Source organism: Lactuca virosa, chromosome 6, assembly GCF_052849685.1.
Source record: "Lactuca virosa cultivar CGN04683 chromosome 6, Lactuca_virosa_CGN04683_v6, whole genome shotgun sequence".
NCBI classification, from domain to species: domain Eukaryota; kingdom Viridiplantae; phylum Streptophyta; class Magnoliopsida; order Asterales; family Asteraceae; genus Lactuca; species Lactuca virosa.
In genome coordinates, this window is record NC_136431.1 from 23,444,127 (window position 1) to 23,471,488 (window position 27,362).

The following is a 27,362-nucleotide window of genomic DNA, read 5'->3' on the forward strand; positions in this document are numbered from 1 at the left end:
AGAGAGCTGCTGTTACTTGGGAGCAGTTCAGGGATATGTTCCGCGCTCGCTATGTTCCATGCGATGTTTTTCCCGGAGTTTGCTTCCGCGCAGGCTCAGATGACACGTTATCTGAGCATGCTCAAGACTAATATCCGACCGTTTGTTGCTACCCAACGATGTGACACTTTGCTGGATTTACAAGAGGCCGCCAGGCAGCGTGAGCTGGAGATTGAGTTACAGTTACGAGAGCAGAGGCGGGCCTCGGCGCAGTCACAGCCTGCGCCGAAGCGGGCCAAGACCGATGATACTAGGACCGGAGGTCAGTGTGGCTGCACTTGTAGAATGTGTGGAAAGGGTCATTCTGGAGTTTGTCGATCAGGTAGCGGGTGCCACAAGTGTGGCAAGGAGGGGCATTATGCGAAGGATTGTCACCATACCGCCCCAGTTTTGAGTGTGAGGTTATGTTATCACTGTGAGCAGATTGACCATGTGAAGGACAACTGCCCGTTGCTCACCTCTAAGTCGGCGCAGGCCCCGCACCAAGTACACTGAGGATCACAGACGGGAGGTCAGGTAGAGCAGAGCCCCCGAAGGCTCAGGGGCGTGCCTTCCAGCTCACCGCAGAGGAGGCCAGGGCAGCACTAGATGTGGTTGCTGGTATGTTTCTATCCCTAATCTTACTGATTATATATGTTTTATGCTTATATGTTTGTACCTGTAATTAGGTACGTTTTTAGTGAACTCCTTACCTGCTTTGGTATTATTTGACTCGGGGGTGAGTCGGTCGTTTGTTTCTCAGACTTTCAGTAGGGAGTTCGGATTGCCAGTAGGAGAGTTAGAGTGTCCGTTGCGAGTTTCCATCGCCAATGAACACATGATTTCTGCTTCTTCCGTCTATCGGGGTTGCGTATTGGAGATTTTCGGAGTATCTTTTACGATAGACCTGATTCCGATTCCCATGAGGGATGTATGTGTGATCTTGGGTATGGACTGACTTAGTCGTTTCGGTGCCATGATCGACCTAGTGTCAGGTGCGGCCCCTATCGCCAAGGCGCCATATCCGTTGGCACCGCCAGAGATGCAGGAGCTGTCATCACAGCTGCAGGAGCTACTGGGAAAGCAGTTCATTCGTCCGAGCAGTTCCCCTTGGGGAGCGCTGATACTCTTCGTCAGTAAGAAGGATGGTTCACACCGGATGTGTATTGATTACCGAGAGTGAACAAGTTAACGGTGATAAACCGTTATCCACTCCCAATGATAGACGATCTTTTCGATCAGTTGCAGGGTGCGTCTTGGTTTTACAATATAGACTTGAGGTTTGGGTATCATCAGGTCAGGGTCAGAGAGGAGGACGTGGAGAAGACCGCGTTCCGAACTCGTTATGGACATTACGAGTTCGTGGTGATGCCGTTTGGGCTCACCAACGCGTCAGCAGTGTTTATGGACCTGATGAATCGGGTCTGCAGACCGATGCTCGATCGCTCGGTCATAGTATTCATCGATGATATCTTGGTGTATTCCAAGACCCGAGAGCAGCATGAAGAGCATCTGTGAGAGTTATTGGGAGTTCTGAGGCAGGAACAGATTTATACCAAGTTCTCGAAGTGTGAGTTTTGGTTACGAGAGGTCCAGTTTCTGGGACACCTCGTTAACCAGGAGGGGATTTTGGTCGATCCGGCCAAAATCGAGGCGGTTATGCAGTGGGAGGTTACGAAATCTCCCTCGGACATCAGGAGCTTTTTGGGATTAGCAGGGTACTACCGGAGATTCATACAGGATTTCTCCAAGATTGCAGTACCTCTCACTCGTCTGACGAGGAAGGGGGTTGATTTCCGGTGGGGCCCCGAGCAGCAGAGGGCGTTTGAGACCCTCAGACAGCGACTATGTGAGGCTCCAGTCTTGACTCTTCCGGAGGGAGTTGAGGATTTTGCTGTTTCCTGTGATGCATCCATCACGGGACTAGGAGCGGTCCTCATGCAGAGGGCACGGGTGATAGCCTATGCATCGCGGCAGTTGAAGCCGCATGAGACGAGATACCCTACTCATGATCTGGAGTTAGGAGCGGTGGTATTCGCTATCAAGATATGGAGACATTACCTCTATGGGGTCCGTTGTACCATATACACAGATCACAAGAGCCTGAGATCATGGATCAGCCGAACCTGAACATGAGGCAGCGCAGGTGGCTGGATGTAGTCAAGGACTATGATTGCGAGATCCTTTACCACCCCGGTAAAGCGAATGTGGTGGCGGACGCTCTGAGCCGCAAGTCAGCTGGGTCTTCCACCCCAGCGATGTGTATGCGGATAGCGGTGGATTCTCCGCTTATGGGCTTGATCAGGGAAGCCCAGGCTGAGGGTATGCGTCAGGAGAACTGGAAACTTGAGAGGATCAGGGGTGAGAATACCCGGTTTGTGCAGGATAGCCGGGGATTATTGACCCGTTGCGGTCGGGTCTGGGTTCTAATGTCTGGTGGGGTCAGACATACTATATTGGAGGAGGCTCATAAGTCTCACTTCTCTATTCACCCAGGGTCCACCAAGATGTACCGGGACTTGCGATTGAGTTACCGGTGGCCGTGAATGAAGCGAGAAATCGCTTGGTACGTCGAGAGATGTTTGACTTGCAGGATGGTCAAGGCCGAGCATCAGAGGCTGCATGACAAGATGCAGCCTCTGGAGATTCCCATGTGGAAATGGGAGCAGATCACGATGGACTTCATCACCAAGTTGCCGAGGACAACAAAGGGGTTCGACGCTATCTGGGTCATTGTGGATCGATTGACCAAGAGTGCTCATTTTTTGCCCATTCGGGAGAGATCATCGGCCGAGAAGCTGGACGATGTGTATATACGCGAGATTGTCGCTCGCCATGGGGTTCCGGTCTCTATCATCTCAGACTGTGATGTTCGGTTTGCCTCCCGATTTTCGTAGAACTTCCACAAGGAACTGGGCACACCTCTGTTGGAACTTTGCTCTACAAGATTACAATGTGGGACTTATCCCACATTGGTGGAAGAGAAAACTTTATCCCACTTTATAAGGCTTGTCTCACTCATTTATACAAATGGATCAAGTAATGGGTTGAGCAAATTGGGTTTGGGTTGTGGTGTTGGACTAGTCAAATTGGGCTAGTAGTAGGCTTGGATTATAGAATATTAATGGTCAAAGATAGGGCCTTGGGCCTTGGGGCTCTTGGGCTCTTCTTGACTAAATAATATTTTTTATATATATAATCCGAATTTAGTTAGTCATTAATTAATTTTATCTATTAATTATAAAATAAATTATGTTAGATAAAAGATTAACTGCAGTTAGTTTTTTAGCAGTTAATTTCGGTTGGTGGTTTATAACCACCATTGCAAGCCTATAAATGGAGGATTTCTGACAAAATTTAAAAGGCTAATAAACTACAAACACTTTCTCTGAAAATCGTTCTTGATGTCAAAGGGATCATGGTGAATTTCGACAGATTCAAGATCTGTTCTTGAATTGGTTGTTGTATCCTCAAGACAGATCCATTCCAGTGAAATTTCTGTCTTCGGACACTGCAAAAGCAGGCCTCAATCTGTATAATTTCGAGATTTAATTTCCTGTGTAATCAACATTCAAGTATGTATTCTGTAATCTTATTCTTGTATAATATATATATATATATATATATATATATATATATATATATATTTGAATTTCGTTTGTTTCATTTAAATTACTTTGTTGATTGTGTACTTCTGTAATAACAATCTAAGACAGAAATCAAAGAGTGAAGAATGGATCAAAACTCCATCATCAAAACACATGTGGAAAAGCCTGAGAAATTCAAAGGCTCAAATTTTCGGAGATGGCAACAGAAGATGTTGTTTTATCTAACAACTCTTCATGTTTCTAATGTTCTCACTGATGATTCTCCCTCTCCTCCCACTGGGGTAACTACTACATAAGGAGTAACACCACCCACTGCAGCCCAATTGGCAGAACACCAAAGGGCAGTGGAAACTTGGAACACAAATGAATATAATTGCAGAAATTATATTCTAAATGCCTTGGATGATTCCCTCTATGATATCTACTCTACCATCACAACTGCAAGAGAGATATGGGAATCACTGGAAAAGAAATACAAAACAGAAGTGGCATGTTCCAAGAGATTCGTGATTGGAAAGTTCATGAATTTCAAGATGGTGGATACCAAATCTGTCCTCAAACAAGTGGAGGAAATTCAAGTCATTGCACATGATCTTGAAGTTGAAGGTATGGGTATAAACTCTAACTTTCTTGTTGGTTCAATCATTGAAAAACTTCCTCCTTCTTGGAAGAATTTCAAATTATATCTTAAGCACTTAACTGATGACATGAGTTTTGAGCAACTTGTGTTGAGAATTCGTGTGGAAGAAAATAACAGATTGAATGAGAAGGCAGATGCAAATTCATTGGAGCCAAGTGCAAACTTTGTTGGAGAATCAAGTACTTCAAGGACAAAGCACAACAACAAGAAAGGGAAGCAAGGGTCCAAAAACTCTTCCAAAGATGGCAAAAATCATGGCCCTAACAAGAAGAATTTCAAGAAGAATTCTGGTCCATGCTATGTTTGTGGCAAAAGTGGACACAAGGCCAAAGATTGCAGATTCAGGAGGGGTCAAGGAGGAAACAATGGAGGAAATAATTGAGGGAACAATGGAGGGAACAATGGAAACAATGGTGGTAATTCTGGTGGAGGAAATTCTGGTCAAGCCAACATGGTTGAATCACCAAATCAGTTTGTTGCTGTGATTCAAACCAACATGGTTAGCAATTGTGTGGATTGGTGGATTGATACTGGAGCCACAAGGCACATTTGCAACTCCCGAACTATTTTTTCTACATACCAGAAAGTCTCGGATTCTGAACCAATGTTTATGGGGAATGGCTCTACTGCAAAAGTTGAAGGAAAGGGAAAAGTGAAGCTGCAACTGACTTCTGAAAAAGAACTCATTTTAAGTGATGTTTTGCATGTTCCTGAAATTACTAAGAATTTGATTTCTGGTCCTATTCTTAGTAACAAAGGTTTCAAACTTGTATTTGAGTCTGATAAGTTTGTTCTCACCAAGGGTGGGGTGTATGTTGGAAAGGGATACCTTAGTGAGGGTCTCTTCAAAGTCAGTGTCTTACCTTTGTACTATGGTGTTGAAACACCAAACAATGATGTAACCAATGTTAATGCTAATGCAATAATGGGCACTACTAGCCCCTCTTCTATGTATATGCATGATCCTTCAATTTTGTGGCATTCTCGTTTGGGACATGTCAATTTTCGTTCTATTCAAAGAATGGCAAAACTTGGCATGTTACCAAAATGTTCATTAGATAAAAACATAAAATGTGAGGTTTGTGTAGAATCCAAATTCTCACAACATCCTCATAAGTCAGTTGAAAAATCTAATGAAATACTTGGCTTAATCCACTCTGATTTATGTGATTTTAGAGCAACACCTACAAGAGGAGGAAAGAATTATTATATATCTTTTATTGATGATTGCAGCAAGTATTGTTATATTTATTTGTTAAATACCAAAGATGAAGCCTTGAATTATTTTAAGAATTACAAGGCTGAAGTTGAAAATCAACTTGACAAAAAGATCAAAATTCTAAGGTCTGATCGAGGAGGAGAATATGAATCCAAAGACTTTGCTGAATTTTGTTCTTTAAATGGTATTATACATCAAACAACTGCTCCATATACTCCTCAACAAAATGGAGTGGCAGAAAGAAAGAATAGAACATTGAAAAACATGATTAATTCAATGTTAATTACTTCTGGAGCACCACATAATCTGTGGGGAGAAGCATGTCTTGCAGCAAACTCAATACTTAATAGAATTCCTCATAAAAGGAGTGATAAATCACCCTATCATCTGTGGAAAGGGAGGTTACCCTCTTATAAAAGGATGAAAGTGTGGGGTTGCCTTGCTAAGGTACAAGTACCTCTTCCTAAGAGGACTAAACTTGGACCAAAAACCATAGATTGCACCTATCTTGGCCCTGCCATGAATAGTGCAGCCTATAGGTTTCTTGTGTTTAAATCACATGTTGATGATATCCATAACCAAACCATCATGGAATCAGCAGAGGCTGAATTCTTTGAAAATGTTTTTCCTTTTAAGGATAAAGGGAAAGAGGTTACCTGCTCTAGGAAAAGACCTTTAGATGATGGACTAAATGATACCATTCCAGACAAAAGTTTACAATCAAATGAAGAAAGTTCTTCTAAGGTTCAAGAAGAGAACCTAGAACCCAGAAGAAGCAAACGGGGCAAAATAGCCAAAGATTTTGGACCTGATTACATGACCTATGTAGTGAATAAGGAACCTCAAACCTACAAGGATGCTATGGATTCGTCTGAAGCTCCCTTTCGGAAAGAGGCAATCAAAAGTGAGATCGATTCCATTGTGCAAAATAACACTTGGAAATTGGTAGATTTGCCACCTGGGCAAAAACCAATTGGGCACAAATGGATATTCAAGAAGAAGTTTAGACCTGATGGTACCATTGAGAAGTACAAAGCTCGTTTAGTAGCTAAAGGGTATCGTCAAAAAGAGGGTCAAGACTTCTTTGACACCTATTCACCTGTTACAAGAATTACATCAATTCGCACATTAGTAGCAATTGCAACCATTCACAATTTGGAAATACACCAAATGGATGTGAAAACTGCCTTCTTGTATGGTGAACTAGATGAAGAGATATATATGAACCAACCCGAAGGGTTTGTGGTTAAGGGTCAAGAAAGCAAAGTTTGTAAGTTAGTTAGATCACTTTATGGACTAAAACAGGCTCCAAAGCAATGACATGAGAAGTTTGACAACACATTACTCTCTAATGGATTTAAAATTAATGAATGTGATAAATGTGTCTATGTCAAACAATACAAGAATGCTTGTGTCATCATATGCTTGTATGTGGATGATATGCTTATAATGGGTACTAATTTGGATGTGATTAATCAAACCAAGAAAATGCTACACTCCTCCTTTTCCATGAAGGACTTGGGAGTAGTAGATGTGATCCTTGGTGTAAGAGTTCAAAGAAGATCAGATGGTTATACTCTTACTCAGTCCCATTATATTAAAAGTGTACTTAAGAAGTTTAGACACTATGATGACAAGTCGGTAGTCACCCCTTTTGATCCTTCTAGTCATATTAAGAAGAATAAAGGTGATAGTGTAGCTCAGTTAGAATATACTCAAGTTCTTGGTAGCTTAATGTATATTATGAATTGTACTAGACCGGACTTGGCTTATAGTGTAAGTAGATTGAGTCGTTACTCCCACAATCCTGGGAAAGATCATTGGTATGCATTAGTAAGAGTGCTTAGATATTTAAAGCATACAATGAATTATGGGTTGCATTACACGAAATATCCTCCTGTTCTTGAAGGGTATTGTGATGCAAATTGGATTTCCAATACTTCTGAGGCAAAATCCACAAGTGGATATGTGTTCACTCTTGGTGGAGCTGCTATCTCTTGGAAATCATCTAAGCAAACTGTGAATACTCGTTCTACAATGGAAGCAGAGTTTGTTGCTTTAGACAAAGCTGCTGAAGAAGCTGAATGGCTTAAAAGCTTCCTAGAAGGTATTCCTCTGTGGCCTCAACCTGTTACTGCCATTGCCATACATTGTGATAGTATGGCTGCTCTTGCTAGAGCACAAAGTCATATCTACAATGGCAAGTCGAGACACATTAGGCGCAGACATATTACAATAAGAGACTTGCTGAAGAATGGAATCATTTCCATTAGTTACATAAAGTCAAAGGAAAATATAGTTGATCCCTTGACAAAAGGCCTTAGTAGAGAGCAAGTTCTCTTCACATCGAGGGGAATGGGCTTAAAGCCAACACAATGAGTCACCACCTGGCGGAAACCTAACCTAGCAACATTGGAGATCCCATGGTCTAGGTTCAATAGGACAACTAGTTGGGGAAGACTCAAAGAACCACCAACACAAAGGTATGCTCACTCCTATGATATTATTTTGTGTTTTCCGTTGATGATATAGGGATGAATTCTTTATTCTTAATAATGCTGATAGCTTTTAGAGTGGAATAGTACGGATTGTTCCAGATTAGCATTACCTATGTGAGATGGATGTGAGGTCGCATCTTTGGGAGCTGATATGGCTAAGCTCTCTAAAAGTCTCATGAAGAAAGGATTGTTCACGACCGAAAAGAACACAACGGTAAGAAATGAACCATGCTTAGATATGATATGTGTGATACTTCTTGTTTCGATTCTACTATAAAAAGTGGTTAGTTCAAGACTATAGTTCACTACCCACAAAGTAGATCCAAGTAGTACTCACTATGAAAGGTTCAAGTTTTCCAACATCTATTCAGATGCATGTCATATCTTACTTCCCTTATTTGAATATCAAAGTTCACTTATTTTCTATTCAAATGTGGGGTATTCTTGGAGTTTGAATAGAAAATGTGGGGTATTGTTGGAACTTTGCTCTACAAGATTACAATGTGGGACTTATCCCACATTGGTGGAAGAGAAAACTTTATCCCACTTTATAAGGCTTGTCTCACTCATTTATACAAATGGATCAAGTAATGGGTTGAGTAAATTGGGTTTGGGTTGTGGTGTTGGACTAGTCAAATTGGGCTAGTAGTAGGCTTGGATTATAGAATATTAATGGTCAAAGATAGGGCCTTGGGCCTTGGGGCTCTTCTTGACTAAATAATATTTTTTATATATATAATCCGAACTTAGTTAGTCATTAATTAATTTTATCTATTAATTATAAAATAAATTATGTTAGATAAAAGATTAACTGCAGTTAGTTTTTTAGCAGTTAATTTCGGTTGGTGGTTTATAACCACCATTGCAAGCCTATAAATGGAGGATTTCTGACAGAATTTAAAAGGCTAATAAACTACAAACACTTTCTTTGAAAATCGTTCTTGATGTCAAAGGGATCATGGTGAATTTCGACAGATTCAAGATCTGTTCTTGAATTGGTTGTTGTATCCTCAAGACAGATCCATTCCAGTGAAATTTCTGTCTTAGGACACTGCAAAAGCAGGCCTCAATCTGTATAATTTCGAGATTTAATTTCCTGTGTAATCAACATTCAAGTATGTTTTCTGTAATCTTATTCTTGTATAATATATATATTTGAATTTCGTTTGTTTCATTTAAATTACTTTGTTGATTGTGTACTCCTGTAATAACAACCTCTCTATCATCTCAGACTCACACTGTGGGCTCAGGGGGTAATCCAGTTTGTAGAGTTGTGGACCCAGTACATGCTATTATTTATATGTGTGTTATGTGCAGTGCATCGGTATTTTGGGGGAACTCACTAAGCCTCGAGCTTACAGTCTCAGTTTATTGTTTTAGGTACATCAGGGGATCGCGGCAAGGCAAAGGCGTGATCGTACAACTCCTCATATTTATGTTTATGTTTATGGGATACTCTGATATTATACATTTTGAAAACAAGTTTTGTAATGATTAATGGTTTTGGAATGTTTTAAAAGTTTAAATTTAGCACGATTTTTATGGGTGTTACATTCTTATTTTGTGGCTTATGTGTGGGATACTCGGAAGGAGCAAAAGAAGACGGTTGATGCTGTGCCAGTCGTCCAGGGAGTATCCCGATATGTTCCCTGAGGATTTTCCTGGATTGACTCCAGTGAGGCAAGTCGATTTTTGGATTGATTTGGTTCCCGGTGCAGCTCCGATAGCCAAGGCACCCTATCGTTTAGCACCACCTGAGATTCAGGAGCTGTCTACACATCGGCATGAGCTTTTGGACAAGGGGTTTATCATGCCAAGTAGTTCACCTTGGGGAGCATCGATTTTGTTTGTAAATAAAAGGATGGTTCTTACAGGATGTGCATCGACTACTGGGAGTTGAACAAGTTAACGGTGAAGAACCGTTATCCACTACCAAGGATTGATGATTTGTTCGACCAGTTGCAGGGTGCATCTTGGTTTCCCCATATTGATTTGCATTCAGACTACCACCATATGAGAGTTCGGGATGAGGACGCTCAGAAGACAACTTTCAGAACTTGTTATGGTCATTACGAGTCCGTGGTGATGCCTTTTGGGCTCACCAATGCACCAACGACGTTCATGGATCTCATGAACAGGGTTTATAGGCCGATGTTGAATCGGTCGGTGATCGTCTTCGTTGATGATATCTTGGTCTATTCTAAGACCAAAGAGCATCATGAGGATCACTTGCGAGAGGTTCTGGAGACTTTGATGGGGGTGGCTTTATGTTAAATTCTCCAAATGCGAGTTCTGGTTACGTGAGGTGCAGTCCTTGAGGAATCTTGTCAATGAGAAGGGTATATTAGTCTGTTCGGCCAAGATCGAGGTCATAATGCAGTGGGAGGTTCCGAGGTCTCCATCTGAGATTCAGAGTTTCCTTGGCCTAGCAGGGTATTATCGAATATTTATTGAGAATTTATCCAGGATCACAGTATCGTTGACCAGATTGGCGAAGAAGACCGTCACTTTCCATTGGGGGCCTGAGCAGCAGGCAGCGTTTGAGACCCTAAGAAAAAGATTATGTGAGGCTCCGATTTTAACCCTGCCAGAGGGTGTTGATGACTTCATGGTTTATTGTGATGCTTCGATCACGGGTTTGGGTGCAGTACTCATGTAATGGGGTCATGTGATTGTGTATGCTTCGAGGCAGTTTAAACCTCATGAGGCAAACTACCCTACTCACGATTTAGAGTTGGGGTTGTGGTCTTTGCCCTCAAGATTTGGTGACATTACTTGTATGGGTTCGTTTGACTATTTACACGGATCACAAAATTCTGAGATATCTGATGGATTAGCCGAATCTGAACATGAGGCGGCATAGGTGGCTCGACGTGGTGAAGGATTATGATTGTGATATCTTTTATCACCCTAAGAAGGCCAATGTGGTGGCCGATCCTCTGAACCGCAAGACAACTAGTAATCCTATCTAGGATTTGTGTTTGAGGATGAATGTGATTACCCCATTGTTTGAAGATATTCATGGGGCTCAGGTTGGCTATGAAAGAGGAGCACCGGAAGAGTGAGCGCATAGTGGGTCAGGTGTCCTCTTTTGATTATGATAGTCGAGGATTATTGACCTTGCACCAGAGAGTTTGGGTTCCATATTTGGGCGATACACGACATATTCTGATGGAGGAGACACATAAGTCAAAGTTTTCTATCCATCCGGGTGCGATGAAGATGCATAAAGACCTCCGACTTGATTTTTGGTGGCCCTGCATTAAGCGAGATGTGGCTTGGTATATGGAGAGATGCTTGACTTGCAGGAAAGTCAAGGATAAGCATCAACGAACTCATGGAAAGCTGTAGCCGTTGGGTATTTCTGTTTGGAAATGGGAAGAGCTCACGATGGACTTCATTACGAAGTTACAGCGGACATCGCGAGGGGTGGACTCGATTTGGGTCATCGTGGATCGATTGACCAAGAGTGTGAATTTTGTCCCCATTCAAGAGAGCATCTTTGTAGAGAAGCTGACAAATATTTATATCTGAGAGGTTGTGGCACATCATGGGGTTTCTATATCAGTGGTCCCAGATAGGGACGTTCATTTCACCTCTATTTTCTAGAAGAAATTCACGAGGAGTTGGGTACTCGACTGCACATTAGCACGACTTTCCACCCGCAGACTGATGGTTAGAGTGAGCGAACTATCCAGGCGCTCAAGGATATGCTTCGGGATTATGTGTTGGATTTTGGTGGGAGTTGGGATATGTATCTACCCGTGGCCGAGTTCTCATACAATAAAAGTTATCACTCCAGTATTGACCGACCTCCTTTTGAGATACTTTATGGGAGGAAATGTAGGACCCCAATTTTTTGGTTCGAGGTCGGACAGTGAGTCATGGGGAATACCGAGGTGGTACTAAAGACTACTGAGTTGATTCAGTAGGTGCGTGGGAGGCTTCATACCACGTAGAGCCGTCAGCAGAGCTATGTAGAGAGACGTCATTCAGACCTTGAGTTTCAGGTCGGGGATTTTGTGCTCCTTAAGGTTTTGCCTTGGAAAGGCGTCATTTGGTTCAGGAAGTGGGATAGTTGGGGCCCCATATTTATTGGTCCTTTCAGGATCCTTACCCGAGTGGGAAAGGTGGCATAACAGTTGGATTTGTCGGTCAGCCAGATCCACAACACGTTCCTTGTCTCTCAGTTGCGGAAGTGTTTATCTGATGATTCTGCATTAGTACCCTTAGACGATATCCAGATTGACAAGCGCCTGAACTATGTGGAGAAACCGATGATGATTCTTAATATGAAGACCAAGGCCTTGTGCAGCAAGGTGGTGGAGCCAGTAAAGGTGCAATGGCAGCTCCGGAAGGGTTCCGAATAGGCACGGGAACCCAAAGATGATATGAGAGAGCATTACCCCGAGTTATTTACAACAACGGACTTTGAGGACGAAGCCTGATTCAAGTAAGGGATATTTGTAACACCCGTTCCTCATGTACAATTCCTTATATTATTTAAGTTTTTTTTTTTGGGAATTATGGCTCTACGCGGGGAGTAGATGGCTAACTACGCAGGGCGTAATTCATTAAGTCCATGCGAGGGTTTTATGCCCTACGCAGGGCGCAAACCCTAATTTTTGGGGTTTTGAGTCCTATTTAAGGACTCTAACCCCTTTAGGCCCTTCTTATCATCAACCTCCACCCATGTTGACACCCATCTCGAAACCCTAATCCCTTGGAGAGAGTTTTGGAGCTTGTGAGTGATTCTTGGTGTATTTTAATTGTAAAGGAAGTCTATAGTTGAAGTTGTGGTGCACTCAAGCTTGTGAATCCAGATCGTTCATCCCTTTGTCCATCTTTAGAACGTATAAAGTTCAAACCTTGATGAATGCTTTGCTAGATCTTTCTAGCTTATGAGTTTATGTCCTTTTTCTCCTATATACTTGGCCTATTTAGGTATGAACTACTCCAAACCTTGTAAGTAGCATTTCTAGACGTTTTGGAGTGTATTAAGTCATAAAAATGCAAACTTGGCCCTTTCCTCCCATCCATGCATGAGATATGGATCATGAGAATGAGTATATAGTTAGGGTTTTGGATTTGAGCTCTCATCAACCATGCAAATGCATAAAGTTGGAGACTTTATGATTTAGAATGCTTATTAGGGTCAGATCTGAGTGTTAAGTGAAATGGCCTAATGTATTAAGTGCTTAATAAGAAGATTGGCAAAAGACGTTGTACGGAGCGTAATTTGGGGTATGGCCAGTGTAGCTTGGTTTTCACCCATTTTATGGTTAAGGATCTACACCCTGCATAGAGCTAGGTGTACGTCGTATGTACATCAATAGAAGGTTGACTGTTGACTTTTTTTTTTGTTTTTACCAATTTGACTTTTGGTCAACTGTGAGGGGTTGAGGATCTGGAAGTGCAAAATGGTCTTTTGCCTAAATGAGGATTATTCTTGGTATTTGGATTTGATGAGTTGGGGTATTTAACTTAATTGTTAATTAATGTTGGTTTCTGGATATGTTTAGTCTGAGAGATTTCAGCACCAGCGGCTTGTGTATGAGATCTATCCGTTTACAAATCGAGGTGAGTTTATTCACTGTACTCATGGGTCGAAGACACCAATGCCGACCCACTGGATTATGTTGTAAGATGCTAGTTGTCTTTGTGACTCTTACATGTGTTTGAATGTTTTATATAGGTTGGGCCCGATTATGTATGTTATATATAGGCAGGGCCAGATTATATAGGTGGGGCCCAAATGCATGGGCGGGGCCCGAAGCACGTATGTTGGGTTGGGCCCGTTCTTGTTTAATATATATGGTATTTTAGGGGAACTCATTAAGATTTGTGCTAACGGTTTCATGTTCATGTCTTAAGGTACATCCAGTTCTAAGGGGAAGAGCTCGACGTGATTACATCACATCCACCAGTGTTCCGCATCTCGTGATTTGTTTTATACTCTAATAACTATTGATACATTTTTATATACTTGATTTGGGATTTGGAATGAAAGAATGGTTGTTTTGGATTGACTTAAAGAAAATTTTTACTTAGTATTCTTGGGACGTTACAGAAACGATTAACCATACCATGTGAATCATCGTTGATCGATGAAAAAGATTGTTCAATGACCAAATTAGAATTATATATTCTCGCACAATTCATAGATCCCATAACAACAGGGTCCTAATGGAAACTCGATCTAAGAACATGGTGGTACACACCTACATCAACACCTCCATCAAGAACATATTCACAACCTAGGTCAAACAAGTAAGAACAAACTCACACTCCATTAAACAATGGAGTTTGCTTCTAGTAGTATGAGTATTATGTGACTGATTTGAAAGGAACCCAAATAACCTTATACTTGTTTCTTGCCTTCGATCCCACGACTCTGATTTCAAAACCAACACAAAAAAACCTTAAACAAATTGATGGGAAATCAGGATGGGAAATCGATAGAGGGGTGAGATTAGATCTATGAAGGTGATGATGTAAAGTAATAACCAAGATCGATGCCTTCGGTCATCATTTTCGTCGTCGGAGTTGCCATCATCCATCACCACAATGCTGATTTAGCGTTGTTGTCTCTTCCCCTACAACTTTCCTCCCCGTTGTGTCTCTATATCTCGAATCATCAGGTTCTTATTTCAGTTTCTCTCAAAATCAATCTCACTCTCCATCTCAACCTTGATATTCGCTTTTCATTCCCCCTCTTGATTCCAACTATATTGACCGGTGGACTAAAGGAGATAAGAGGGAAGATAATGAAAAAAGCACCAAGACGAGGGGGAAGAGGGGAGGGGCGGGTAGGGCTTATTTATTTTCTTAATTTTTAATTGTTAAATATAGTTTAAAATAAATATAAAAGAAAATAAAAAAGGGTAAAAACGTCATTTTATGTAGCTCAAATACTATTCGTGCAAGTTTTAGAAACGACAAGGACAATTTGTGTAAGTTTAGAAACCACATGGACCATTCTTATCAAAAAAATTAGTAGAGACTGAAGTTGTGACCTTTGGTAAACCACAATGACCATTTATGTAATTTTGTCTACTTTAAATGGTAACAAAATGTAACAATGTATCATTTTAAAGTAAATTGTTTGTTTAAGTTGAAAATAATTGATTAATTAAGATAATAAAAAGATATTAATACCTCATGAACGAGGAATTCACTATGAAGATTGAAATGCAATTTGATCTATTAAAAAAATTATTGTATCGATTATTTAATCAACATGTAAATTATTAAATTATTTACTTCATTATAAATATAAGTTTTGAATGGGATTGACAATGTCACAATTCACACTCTCAGCCTTTTTATTCAAAAGAAATATAAATTCTATATATAATATATATTTCACTTCAAATTTTGTGTGGGGTGGGCCAAAACCCACAGTGACACCCATATAACTATGCCTCTAAATTGGATTTATGGTTTAAGAATGATTATTGTATTTATTTTTATTTTTATTTAATAAGATAATCTTATTTTTTTTCAATAAATAAATTAAAATAAGATAAAAACACCACTTACCAAATGTTCAAAAAAAAAAGGATAAAAGAGGGTGGGATTGAAGATTTCTAATGACATGTTAAAAAACATTGAAACAAGATAGAAGATGTGATTGGGTCAAAACTGAAGTCTTGTCCTTTTATAAGTCCAAATTTGAAGCTTTTCATGGTCATAGGTATCGACCCCTAACCCTTGATTTATAAGCTTCAATGGAACATGCCTTTTACTTTGGAAGAAGTAACCCCGTTAGAAGAGGTTAAGGATGTGATTTTGGCTTGTGGTAGTTACAAGGTCCCGGTACCAAATGACTTTATTTTCTCTTTTTTAAGAAATTTTGGGATTTGTTGAAGATGATGTTTTGGCGTTCGTGTTATACTTTTTTAAGACGGACAATATCCCTTATGGATGTAACTCTTCTTTTATAACTTTGGTCTCGAAAGTTATGAATCCCTCCGGTATAAATGATTATATGCCTATTAATCTAATTGGAGTTCAGTATAAGATTATAACCAAACTTTTAGTTCTCCGCGTAGCTAAAGTTATTGGTTTGGTTGTCAATTAAGAACAGTCTGTATTCGTTAAAGGCATAGAGATCTTAGACGATCCCTTAATTGTTAATGAAGTAGTGGATTGGTGCACGCAAAATAGGAAGAATCTTATGATATTCAAAGTGATTTCGAGAAAGCTTATGGCTTGCTTTCTTGGGATTATCAATTTTCTATCATGAGGTCCATGGGTTTTACAGAGAAGTGGTGTGATTTAATTTGTGGTTGTCTGCGTAATATCAGATCCTTATTTTTTTTAAATGAAATTCCGACTGATGGATTTCCCTTAAAACGGGTCTTCGGTAAAGTGACCCCTATCTCTGTTACTTTTCATAATAGCAACGAAAGGGTTTCATATCGCAGTGGAGGACGCGATAACAATTGGTTTGTATCGAGGCATTAATATTGGAAATGGGGATTTTCAGTTATCTCATATTTTTTACGCTGATGATGCCATATTTTGTTTGGAGAATGGATCCATGAGAACATTATTAACCTAACTAGGTGAATCCTCGCGCATTACACAAGAATATAGTAATATAATTAAAAAAATAATTATTAACTAATTATTAATTAATTTTTCTACTTGAAAAAGTAAGTTAGAGCAAAACAAACATATAGCTAGCCTATTAGTTGTATTAAACATCACAGTTTTAAATCTTATATATATATATATATATATATATATATATATATATATATATATATATATATCATGTTTAATATTTATATTAAAAAAAAATCATTAAACACTTACAAATAGCACAAAAGAAAAATATATAACATAATAAAAATCAACATTCATTTGGTATATAGAAACACTATTATCTTAAGAAAAATCTGTATTGTAATAATATTGGGTATAACAATGGTAATTTTTCAACTCTTCATACTTGAATCGCATATCTTTTCAAACACATGAATATTTTTATAAGAAAACTCACTTATATACTATTAATATTGCTATAATATGTATAAATGAGAGGAAACGAAAAAATTATTATCAATTAATAACCATAAGTTAAAAAACTCTTGAAATGTAACTAATTAATTTAAAATTGAAATCATAAATACACATAAATTAGAATAAGAATTACTATTCGTAAATAATCTAAAATAAATTCCAAAATAACATATGCAATTAAATAAATTTGTTGCGAATTCATTTGCCTCAAGTTATAATATGAATAAAATATACGACAACCACACCAACTCTTTACAATAACTTTTAATCGAGAAAATAAGAAAAATTATGTCAAACTTTGTAATTTCTTTGTGAGCTCTCAAACTTTCATTCCAAGCCATGAAGTCATTTTTTGAAATATTAACATGCACTTTATCTTCAAAATGTTTGCACACGATAAATTCAAACTATTTTCTTGTAAGTTCATATGTAACACCAACGTTTCCTGTTAGATTAGGTCATGGTTTGTAATCACTTTGGTCAGCTATTGTAATTTTTATATGAATGAATAAGAAAAGACTATTCATATATTTATATGGTTACGTGTTCTATAGGACAGTAGGTGTATTTAATAATAAAATAAATAAAATTTAAAATACGCGTCGAAGATAAAAGATTCCTTAGGAAAAATAATCTTAACTTAGTTGTAGTATATGTCATAAGGATTTCGGAGATTTAAGGAGCGTTCAAATCCGACTTCATATGAAGAAGTTATGCTTTTTCGAAGTTTCGCGATTAAACCGACACGGCTATGCGTATCGTAAAAAGTAGATTTTTGATAAATTACTTTTTAGCCTAAGAGATCTAAACGAAAGTCATAGTAGTCATTAAACTGAGAGCGTGCATATAAAGAACGTCTAAATCTGACTTCGTGAGAGGAAGTTATGATTTTTCTAAGAATTGACATATCAATATTCTGCTCAAAAATCGAATTTTAGATCAGTCGACTTTTAGCCAAAATAATATAAACGAGAGTTTAAGATCTCGTTAATAGGAGTTCAAAGATAAAAAGTCTGTCAAAAAGGGACTCCGGATGAGAGAGTTGTGCTTTTTATACAAGTTTTAACAGCCTAAGCCTCTGTGAAAAAAATAAATTCAAAACTAGCCGACAAAGTCTAAACGAAAATTATAGATCTCGTCGAGAGCTTTCCGGGGATATAAAGAATGTCAAAAAACGGAGTTCGTATGAAGAAGTTACGTAATTTTGAAAATCTGAAAAACGGCCCGTGCGTGCACGGTGCGCAATGAGGTTCTAGAAGCAGCCACACAACCCCACCCATTATAGGATACGTGTCAACTCCAGGATGGAGCCACGTTAGCCTAGTGCACGACACACAAGCCTAGGGGTGCGTGACGCGCATATTGTTTTCGCCTATAAATACTCTGCTTCATATATACTTTCACCTCCACACCCCCTACACATTCTCTCTCGAGCAATCTTAACTTTTTAGCCCTTTCCCTTCGCTTTTAGCCTGCGACGAAGCCTTGCGACACCCCTGAGTACTCATCTGAGTAGTAGCCTTCGAGTAGTAGATCCCGAGTCAGTATTCTGCCCGCTTAGTTCCTGGTTCTCATCTATAGTACTCTGTAAGTGAGCTACACTTACTCTGCCTCGGTGTAATTTATAATTATAATTATAATTCGTTACTAGGAACTTATAAGTAAGATTTATCAATGATTCCGAGTCGTTATATTGCTTGATCTATTTGCGGGAGTGATGTCTAGGCTGGATTTAGTGAGGTGTTTAAAGTGGGATTTCCAAACAGTATACTCTGTATACCAAATGGACCATACATTCGATATGATCCTACCTGGTTATTCTTTATTTAGATCTTGAAGTAGACTTCAAGATTATTGAGGCGTCTAAATCCTTAGGATAATAGTTCCATGAAGTATGGAATTAGACTAAGACTTAGCGTTATGTACATCTAGGTCTTTTGGAAAAGGTGTAAGGCAAAGCTATGCTCGATTCACCAATCACCAGACACTTTTATGTGGCGAGTGCATAGTTTCTATCAAGATCATAATCTAAAATAAAAGTATTATTTATATGAGACATTAAATGGTTGCCTGTATTATCTATGCTATATGTTATTTGTATAATTACGATAATACTATTGAATTAGAAACCGTATTGGAATCGATTTCATTTAAATATAAGTCTTACCCTAGGTTAAGAATAAGAATTATAAAGACTACTTAGTTGAGATTAGGCTGGATATCGATTAAGTATCATGCCTGGGGTAGGGTGTGTGAGATTAGAGCGAAGTATTTCTCCTCTTTCTTGGATGACCAGAAATGGTGGGTCCAGATCAAACAACTGGCAAGTATGTCTGGGTCATCGACCAGAGTAGATGACAACACTTGACTATTCTAGGCAATCTAGTGAATTACGTTGCTAGCATTGACTTATAACCCATGGACGTATATAAAATGGGATACAATATTTATCAAATCTTAGAACATTGGTTGCCTTATATGCCCTACATTGGCCAAGGACACCCATAGCTATGTAGTCAAACATTTGTTCAAACGATTCATCAAGTTGGGTGATTCCTCCAGATAATCGTTGCTTTATGATCTGTGAGGATCGGTTGGGTTGGGTAGTTGGTATTAGGTCAGATTATATATATATATATATATATATATATATATATATATATATATTATTTGATAACAATGTTTTGCCAAAATGATATTATTTAATATCAACAAATTATTATGGGGTCAAAACCCCTATGTATCTCACAAGGTTTTCCCAAACCCGACCCACTCATTTTACGCTGTAACGTATGTTCGGATATGAACGAATGACATCCTCAAGGTTTTTATAAAATAACTTTTGTTATCTTAAAAATGTTTTAATTAACTGTGAATTTTCGTACCTTAATTTATAAAGCATAAAGAAACAGTTTTAATTAGTTCTAAAAAATAGGGGATGTCACAATATCCATTTTGACATCACCCAATCTCTTAATCTCAATATGATTTACTAACCCTTTTGATCTATTTATTTAGAGAGAATAGAAGCAAGTGTGAGTAACCAAATATGAAATAATGATCTTATACAACCAACATATTCTAATTAACAAATTAAGTACTAATAATGAAAAATAATTAAGGTGTAGTAATTATTTTATAAGTCGAAAGGTCATAAGAGTTTTAAATGATGATGGTTAAGGATAAAATGACTTTTATAAAATATTTATTTCACACAAATGAACCAATTTAAATACTTTAATTACATATTATGTTGAAATGTGAATAATTAATATTAAAATTAAAATAATAATGAGGTTTAATTTACTAATCAAATGAAAAGATAAAAAGTTTTATAGGTTTCAAATGAATATCATTAGAATAATTTGGCCTTTAATATTATATATATATATATATATATATATATATATATATATATATATATATTGCCATGTTACATTGCTTTTTCATGACCTCGGCCTTGCAGGTCAACTTACATAAGTCTAACATATTTGGTGTGGAAGCCATAAGTTATTTGGTGGAACAATTTGCTTCTTTTACAAGTTGCAAAGTGACGAAGCTCCCTTTCTCATATCTTAGTCTCCCAATGGGCGCTGTTATGTCACGTTTACGGGGTAACAACCAATTATTGATATGTTCAGAAAAACTTTTGTCTTGGAATATAAGACTTTTCTCTATGGGGCGCCAGATCGATGTTACTCAAATCAATGTTAGGGTCCATATGGATTTATTACATGTCTCTATTTCAAATGCATGGAGTTATTAATAAATCCATGTAGAATTTGAGATCGGGTTCTTTATGGGGTGGTGAAGATTGTGAAAGAAAGCTTCATTAGGTAAAATGTGATCTTATTATGGCAAGTAAAGTAAAAGGCGGTGTGGATTATGGAAACCAATTCTCGTGTAGCGTTTAGTAACACTCTTCTTTTCAAATAAAAGTGACGTTTTTTAAACACCCCTTATGAATTGTGGTGTAGAGTTTTAAGGCTACTTCATGGTCCTACCGCAGGGTTGGAGGTTTTGAATGACAATCAGGTTCTGAAAGACAGAGTTTGGTCTGAAATTGTAGGTACTATTAATCAACTTCATGATAAGGAAATTATTCCGAGGGACGAAGTGTAAAGGATAATTTGAAATGGTAATAATACTTTATTTTGGAAGGATTAATGGATTGGTGATAATACATTAATGATGCGATTTCCCATTTTTCTCCTTTAGATACAAATAAAGATTATTTTATTAATCAGAGAAGGTTTGGTAGTAACTGGAGATAGTCTTGAATGCGTCTAATGAACAATGAAAATATTTATTAACCGGTGATTTTAAGTTCTCCACTTCTAATGATAAATGGAGATGGATTTTAGGAGCCATTTATGTTTCACAATAGAAGATATTAGAAAAACTATTGATGATGTCATTTTATCGGATAGTAATGTTTATTACGATTAGATTGTCAATAGAAATAAAAAGATCAATCGTTAGCATAATGTGTTAGCTTTATGCTAACTTTTTAATAAATCATTTAGCTGTTAAAAAAAGTTCTTTTATATATATATATATATATATATATATATATATATATATATATATATATATATATATATATATTTTCAACTTAATAATCATTATATAATTTACAAATATATAATTTATTTTGGAACTTAATAAGTTATTTTCTAAATTGAAATAGTTTCATTTTAATGACTGTCACTTGAATCAAACTTGATTTCAAGATGGATGACAAATCTCGTTGCCACATACGCAAGAGCAGCCTAGTCGGCATGTTACACGTGGGAAGAAGTAATTGGTAGGGATCTGCAGCGGTGACGAGAACGAGACCCATTTTGTCGTTTAATTTATCTAATTTCGTCCTGTGTTTCTCCGATCTTCATCTCTGGGTTCTTGAACTTTCGCCCCACCTTTTTCCAGATATTCAAACCCCAATTCGCTCCATCTCGTCGTTGATATCTTGAATACGAATGATTTAGGGTAGGATTAAACGTATGGTTTAGGAAATTTTACTCCTATCATACAAAATCAATTGGCAGAAGTCAAATAATCGGGAGTTTTTTAACAGGTACAACGCGATCCTTTCCAACTTCGAGGTTTTTAATGGAATTTTAGGGTTTATTATGATCGTACGTTTCCGATTCTTGTTACGCGTGATTATTTTCGTAATCGTTAGCTGTCGATTTGTTGTGATTTTTAGGGTTTAACTTATTTTTTGTTTGTCTTCCTAGTGTTTTCTCATTTTCTGTTTTTAGTCTGTTACATCAAATGTGATTTCCGTGAAATATGCCAGAGATGTCTCTGAAAGAAACCTTTAATAGTGTTAGCTAGTTTAACTACACTTTCCTTCATTTCCATTGCCTTTGGCGTGTCTTTTTTTTTTTTTTTAAATCTTGTAATGATCTAAACGCATTTTCCAAAGAATCTTAGGCAGCTTTTATAGTTTCTTATTCTGCTTCTTAGATCATTTATCAAACGTTTATATAAGATTGTGGATTTTTGTTCACCTATGGTCTAATGCTGTGGCAAGCTGGTATTATGATAACCAAGTCCTAGCTTCAAATCCTACGCTGTGTCATTGCTCGGTGAGTTACAAGCATCCGTCAGTGGGCGTCCAGTTGACAGATATTAATGTCCGACCCACTCTTTTGTGGTTTCATGGGTCTCCAAGAACAGATAATGCAATCTGCAGTTTGGACGTCATGTAATATTATTGCAAATTTAAGTGAGAATCAATGAATAATATAGAAACTGGATAAGTGGAAACAGATCTCTAGTTGAATCATGGGTGTAGGTTAAGAGTATATGGTCGACTTTCTTTTCCGAGAAGCTAATTGATTACTTTGTAATGTAACAGTGCTTACAGCAAAATGATGAAGCTGCAGACTTATGCTGGACTCAGTGTGATTGCCACACTGGCTGTCATCTATCATGCCTTTAGTAGTCGAGGACAGTTCTATCCAGCAACAGTCTATCTTTCTACCTCCAAAGTCTGTTTAGTGCTTCTTCTCAACATGGGTTTGGTGATCATGTGCATTATGTGGCAGCTAACAAAACGAATCTTTCTTGGTTCTCTTCGAGAAGCAGAGATTGAGAGGCTGAATGAGCAATCATGGAGAGAAGTTATGGAAATCCTTTTTGCCATCACTATATTCCGCCAGGACTTCTCTGTTATGTTTCTTGCCATGGTTACTGCTCTTTTACTTATCAAGTCTTTGCATTGGTTGGCTCAAAAGAGAGTTGAATACATTGAAACAACTCCAACTGTTCCCATGTTGTCTCACATCCGGATTGTTTCTTTCATGGGATTCCTTCTCCTTGTAGACTCTCTTTTTCTATATAACTCAGTGAAGTATTTGATACAAACCCGACAAGCTTCAGTTTCTCTTTTCTTTTCATTCGAGTAAGTTATTTAATGTTTACAACATCTCCTCTTTTAAAATATTCTGGGTTCGTTAGTGATGTTTCTCAATTTCAGGTACATGATATTGGCTACAACAACAATATCTACATTTGTGAAATACGTTTTCTATGTGAGTGACATGCTTATGGAAGGACAATGGGAGAAAAAAGCTGTGTACACATTCTATTTGGAGCTTATTCGCGACTTGCTACACTTATCTCTGTATCTCGGCTTTTTCCTTGTAATCTTTGTGTAAGTATTTTACCTTTGGTGAAATATTTGGAAAGTCAAACTGGCTATGTTATTCACACTTTGGTTTCCACAGTAACTATGGTGTGCCACTGCACTTGATCCGGGAGCTATACGAGACATTCAGAAACTTCAAACTGAGAATTGCTGATTACATTCGTTATCGAAAGATCACATCAAATATGAATGATCGGTTTCCAGATGCAACACCTGAAGAGTTGAACGCGTTAGTTTTCTACAATTGATAGAGCTTTATATTACTCATGTAAATCAGTGGTATAGTTGTCTCATATCTTGTATATTTTATGATTTTGTCATATACAGAAGTGATGCAACCTGCATTATCTGTAGAGAGGAGATGACTACAGCAAAAAGACTAGTCTGTGGGCATCTTTTCCATGTACACTGCCTCAGGTCTTGGTTGGAGAGACAACATACATGTCCCATTTGCAGAGCACTTGTTATACCAAATGAGAGTGGGACAACCACAACAAGGTCTCGACCTGGAGCTCATCGTCAAGGTCAGAATTTCCATTTAAAAATCCACCATCATTTGTGTAAATGACCGAAATACCCTTTCCAAATCCTTTTGGGGTTGCTTTTCCTTTTTCTCCATCAAGTCTGTATGGTTAAAGTGGATGAATGAATGGGTAATGATTTCTGTCTGCATAAAGTGCTGTAAACACAGAGTCTGTTTATTTTCACTTTTAAGGTGAGAGGAGTTAGGAGAAAAAAAGAAGGGCAAATAAGTGAGAAAAGTTAAGGTTTCTTAATACTTTAAGTTTAAGCCAGGTTTTTTGGCTTAATCCATTAAGCCCATTAAGTCAAAAAGTAACAACCCCTTAGTAACATTGTAGTTTGTTGGTTTCTTTGTTTTATTATTTAAATTTTGTAATTTAATATATTTATAAATTATAATATGTGTTCAGGAGCGAACTCAGCTACTACATCATCTCAAGAACGAACTGGTGATGGTGCAGAAAGTGGGAATATCAGCAGGCATCAAAAGAGAGTCCAAGCAGCAGCAGCAGCCGCCTCAATATATCAAAAATCTTTTGTTTACCCTTCTCCAAGCTCTTTACCATGGTATATACGTACTTCACACTTTTGAAATTACTAAACTACCCTTGATATCATGCTTCCAAGGAATTTGTGGCGCTTGGAAATTAAACATCATGGTTGCAGGTCATCTGGATATGGTGTGCTTCCGAACAATTCCACACCTGGAAACAATATTGGTGAAAATGACAATTCAGTTGGAAACTTGCCATCTTTTCAGTTCCCACATTCGGGTTTCATGCCGGTTCATGCCCCTGGTGGGAGTCCTAACCATGAGCTGCAGGTGTCCGTGTCTCAACTTGAGGCCCAGAAAAAAATAATTCAGCATCAGATTGAGGTATGGGAATCCAATATCTCCTAGACTAGTATTCCCTTCAATTTTGTTAGTGACATGATATGTTTGCTTAACAGGTGTTGCAAAATCAGCTTGAGCGCTTACAGAAGCCAGCATCTGCATCTGAGAAAAGCCCAGTCACAGAATCCACCAGCAGCAGCGGCGGCGGTGGCGGCAGCTGGACGGTGGCTGCTTCTGATAGCAAAGGGAAGGCGGTTTCATCATCATCATCATCGTCGTCTATGGTGGTTTCTGGTGGTGTGGCTGATAATCGAGATGAAGGGAGCTTTACACCATTGTAGATGCAGGAAGTATTATTGTGGATATGATATTATAGAGAGGGGAAAAGGAACAATAGATTTTGTTGCAACAGCATTATTAGATTTTGTTTTTTGTTTTTGTTTCTGTATGTGTACAACTTACTTGGTTGTTCCAAATTCTGTTGAATCAATAGTGAATTTGCACAATACAATCGGTATTGTCCAAAGTAAAAAAGGTCACCCGATTATTTTATGCACACAATAGATCTCCCTACTTTTGTGGAGTATTTAATGTTTTCATGCAAAACACCTTACCACATTTAGCTAAACTACTGATGCTATCAACTACTCAGCTAACAAGTTCGGGTTGCTTCCACATGCTATTTAATCTCGAGTAACCCAAACTCGTTAGCTGAATAATTGAATATGTTATTTTATCATTTTAGGATTTTAGTTGTCATTTTATCATTTAAATTGTCGTTTTAGGATTTAATTTACGTTTTGTAGCAGTGCGTTTTACAAATTAAATGTTATTTTAATATTTTTTGTTTTAAATTAGTAAAGGTTTAATTTGTAAAATAAAGAATAATTAAAAATTGAGTGAGTTGGGAAGGATAAGAAAATTAAGTTTCCATGTATTGTGGCTACAAGAAGGGTGAAAGAAAAACATGAGAGAAAAAAAATCTAATGTGAGAGTGATGCTACATGGTAATTGGAAGAGATGAAAAAGATGGATACTCCTCGTTCTTATCCATAAGAAATGACAATCATTATGACTACATGGTTAGAAAAAAATTGGAATGTCAATTCAGTAAGATATTTTTCGTTTTGTATACATTTAGTAACTGAATTAGTTTTTTGTCCACATCTGCCCATTAAAGTTATTATCTTGTACACAATCAATCATTATGACCGATTGATGTGGGTGTTGCCGATTTCTAGCATCTTTGTAGCTCCGACGAGACTTCGATCATCTTCTCCGCGAATATTTGGTCATCTTCTCCAACAAACAATGTTTTTTCCGACGATTGATCTTTTTGGTACTCTCTAGTCCCTTTATTTTATTTTCTCCACTTTCTGAAACAAATTAATCAACCAACCATCATTCTCTCTTTCTCTCTCTAAACTGCAAAAGCTTCACTTCCTCACCATCTTCTCCGTACCTAAAAGCCGATTTTGTTCCTCACCATCTTCTCCGTACCTGAAAGCGGACAATGCTGTTCCAAGCCAATTTGAGGCCCTAAGAAAAATAAAAATAAAAACAAAAACGAGGCCCTTACAGTAAATAAAAATTATAAAGGATGTTGACTTTTTTGTTTTTCTAAATGGACCATTGCCATAAATTTCTCCTTAACTCGTTTTGTACTAATATTAGTTGTTTGTTTTTTTTTCTTTCCTCAATACCATATAATCGTTTTCAGAATCATTTTCCAACAACAAAGATAATGCCTTTTGAATCATTTTCTAAGCCCAACAACAAGGATTTCAAAACTTGTGATGTTAAAGTTTCAAGTTATCTAAAAAAATCATAAAAAAATACATAAATAAATTTTTTATCAGAAAAATAACATGAAAGAAATGAAAAACAATAAAAAAATTTTATAGCTTACATTAATCATAAATTAGATTAACACGAATTAGAAATCACATTAACACGAGTTAGAAATCAGAAATCAAAATCAATGAGGCTGCCTGAAATCAGATTAACACGAATAGAAGATCGATTTTTATGAAGGATGCATGAAATCAAATTATCATAATCGATGTATTAAGAAAGATTGAAATCAGAAAACATAAAATTGAAATAGAAATTGGAAATCAAAAGGCTTTGTAAAAAAACTAAAATCGATTTATTATGAATCCACTTTTTAACGTTGATAAAATCAGAATCGATTCATAGTATTTATCGATAGTGGTAAGAAGCTCAATATGATGATTATTCCAGAAGAATTGTACATCCCTAACGACTAGTTCTCGAGTTTTAGCAAAGAAAGAAAAAAAAGGGGGAAAGAAAGTAAGGAGGTTAAAGAAGATA

At 37.6% G+C, this 27,362-nt stretch overlaps 1 protein-coding gene across 1 annotated transcript; it reads left to right on the plus strand.

The window, feature by feature from the left end:
* The first annotated feature begins 21,801 nt into the window (after positions 1–21,801).
* LOC145119845 (ERAD-associated E3 ubiquitin-protein ligase HRD1B-like) lies at positions 21,802–25,567 on the plus strand. Its single transcript, XM_079055606.1, has 8 exons — positions 21,802–22,090; positions 22,880–23,425; positions 23,501–23,677; positions 23,751–23,900; positions 23,999–24,195; positions 24,604–24,760; positions 24,860–25,070; positions 25,145–25,567. The coding sequence occupies exons 2-8, from the start codon at positions 22,893–22,895 to the stop codon at positions 25,367–25,369; spliced, it is 1,650 nt and encodes a 549-aa protein (XP_078911732.1). The 5' UTR covers positions 21,802–22,090; positions 22,880–22,892; the 3' UTR covers positions 25,370–25,567.
* The last annotated feature ends 1,795 nt before the right edge of the window (positions 25,568–27,362 follow it).

Coding starts and splice junctions, on each gene's coding strand:
- LOC145119845 (XM_079055606.1), top strand. CDS start 22,893: ATGATGAAGCTGCAGACTTATGCTGGACTCAGTGTGATTGCCACACTG. Junction 23,678..23,750: donor TTTTTCCTTGTAATCTTTGT/GTAAGTATTTTA, acceptor TGGTTTCCACAG/TAACTATGGTGTGCCACTGC. Junction 25,071..25,144: donor TAATTCAGCATCAGATTGAG/GTATGGGAATCC, acceptor TTTGCTTAACAG/GTGTTGCAAAATCAGCTTGA.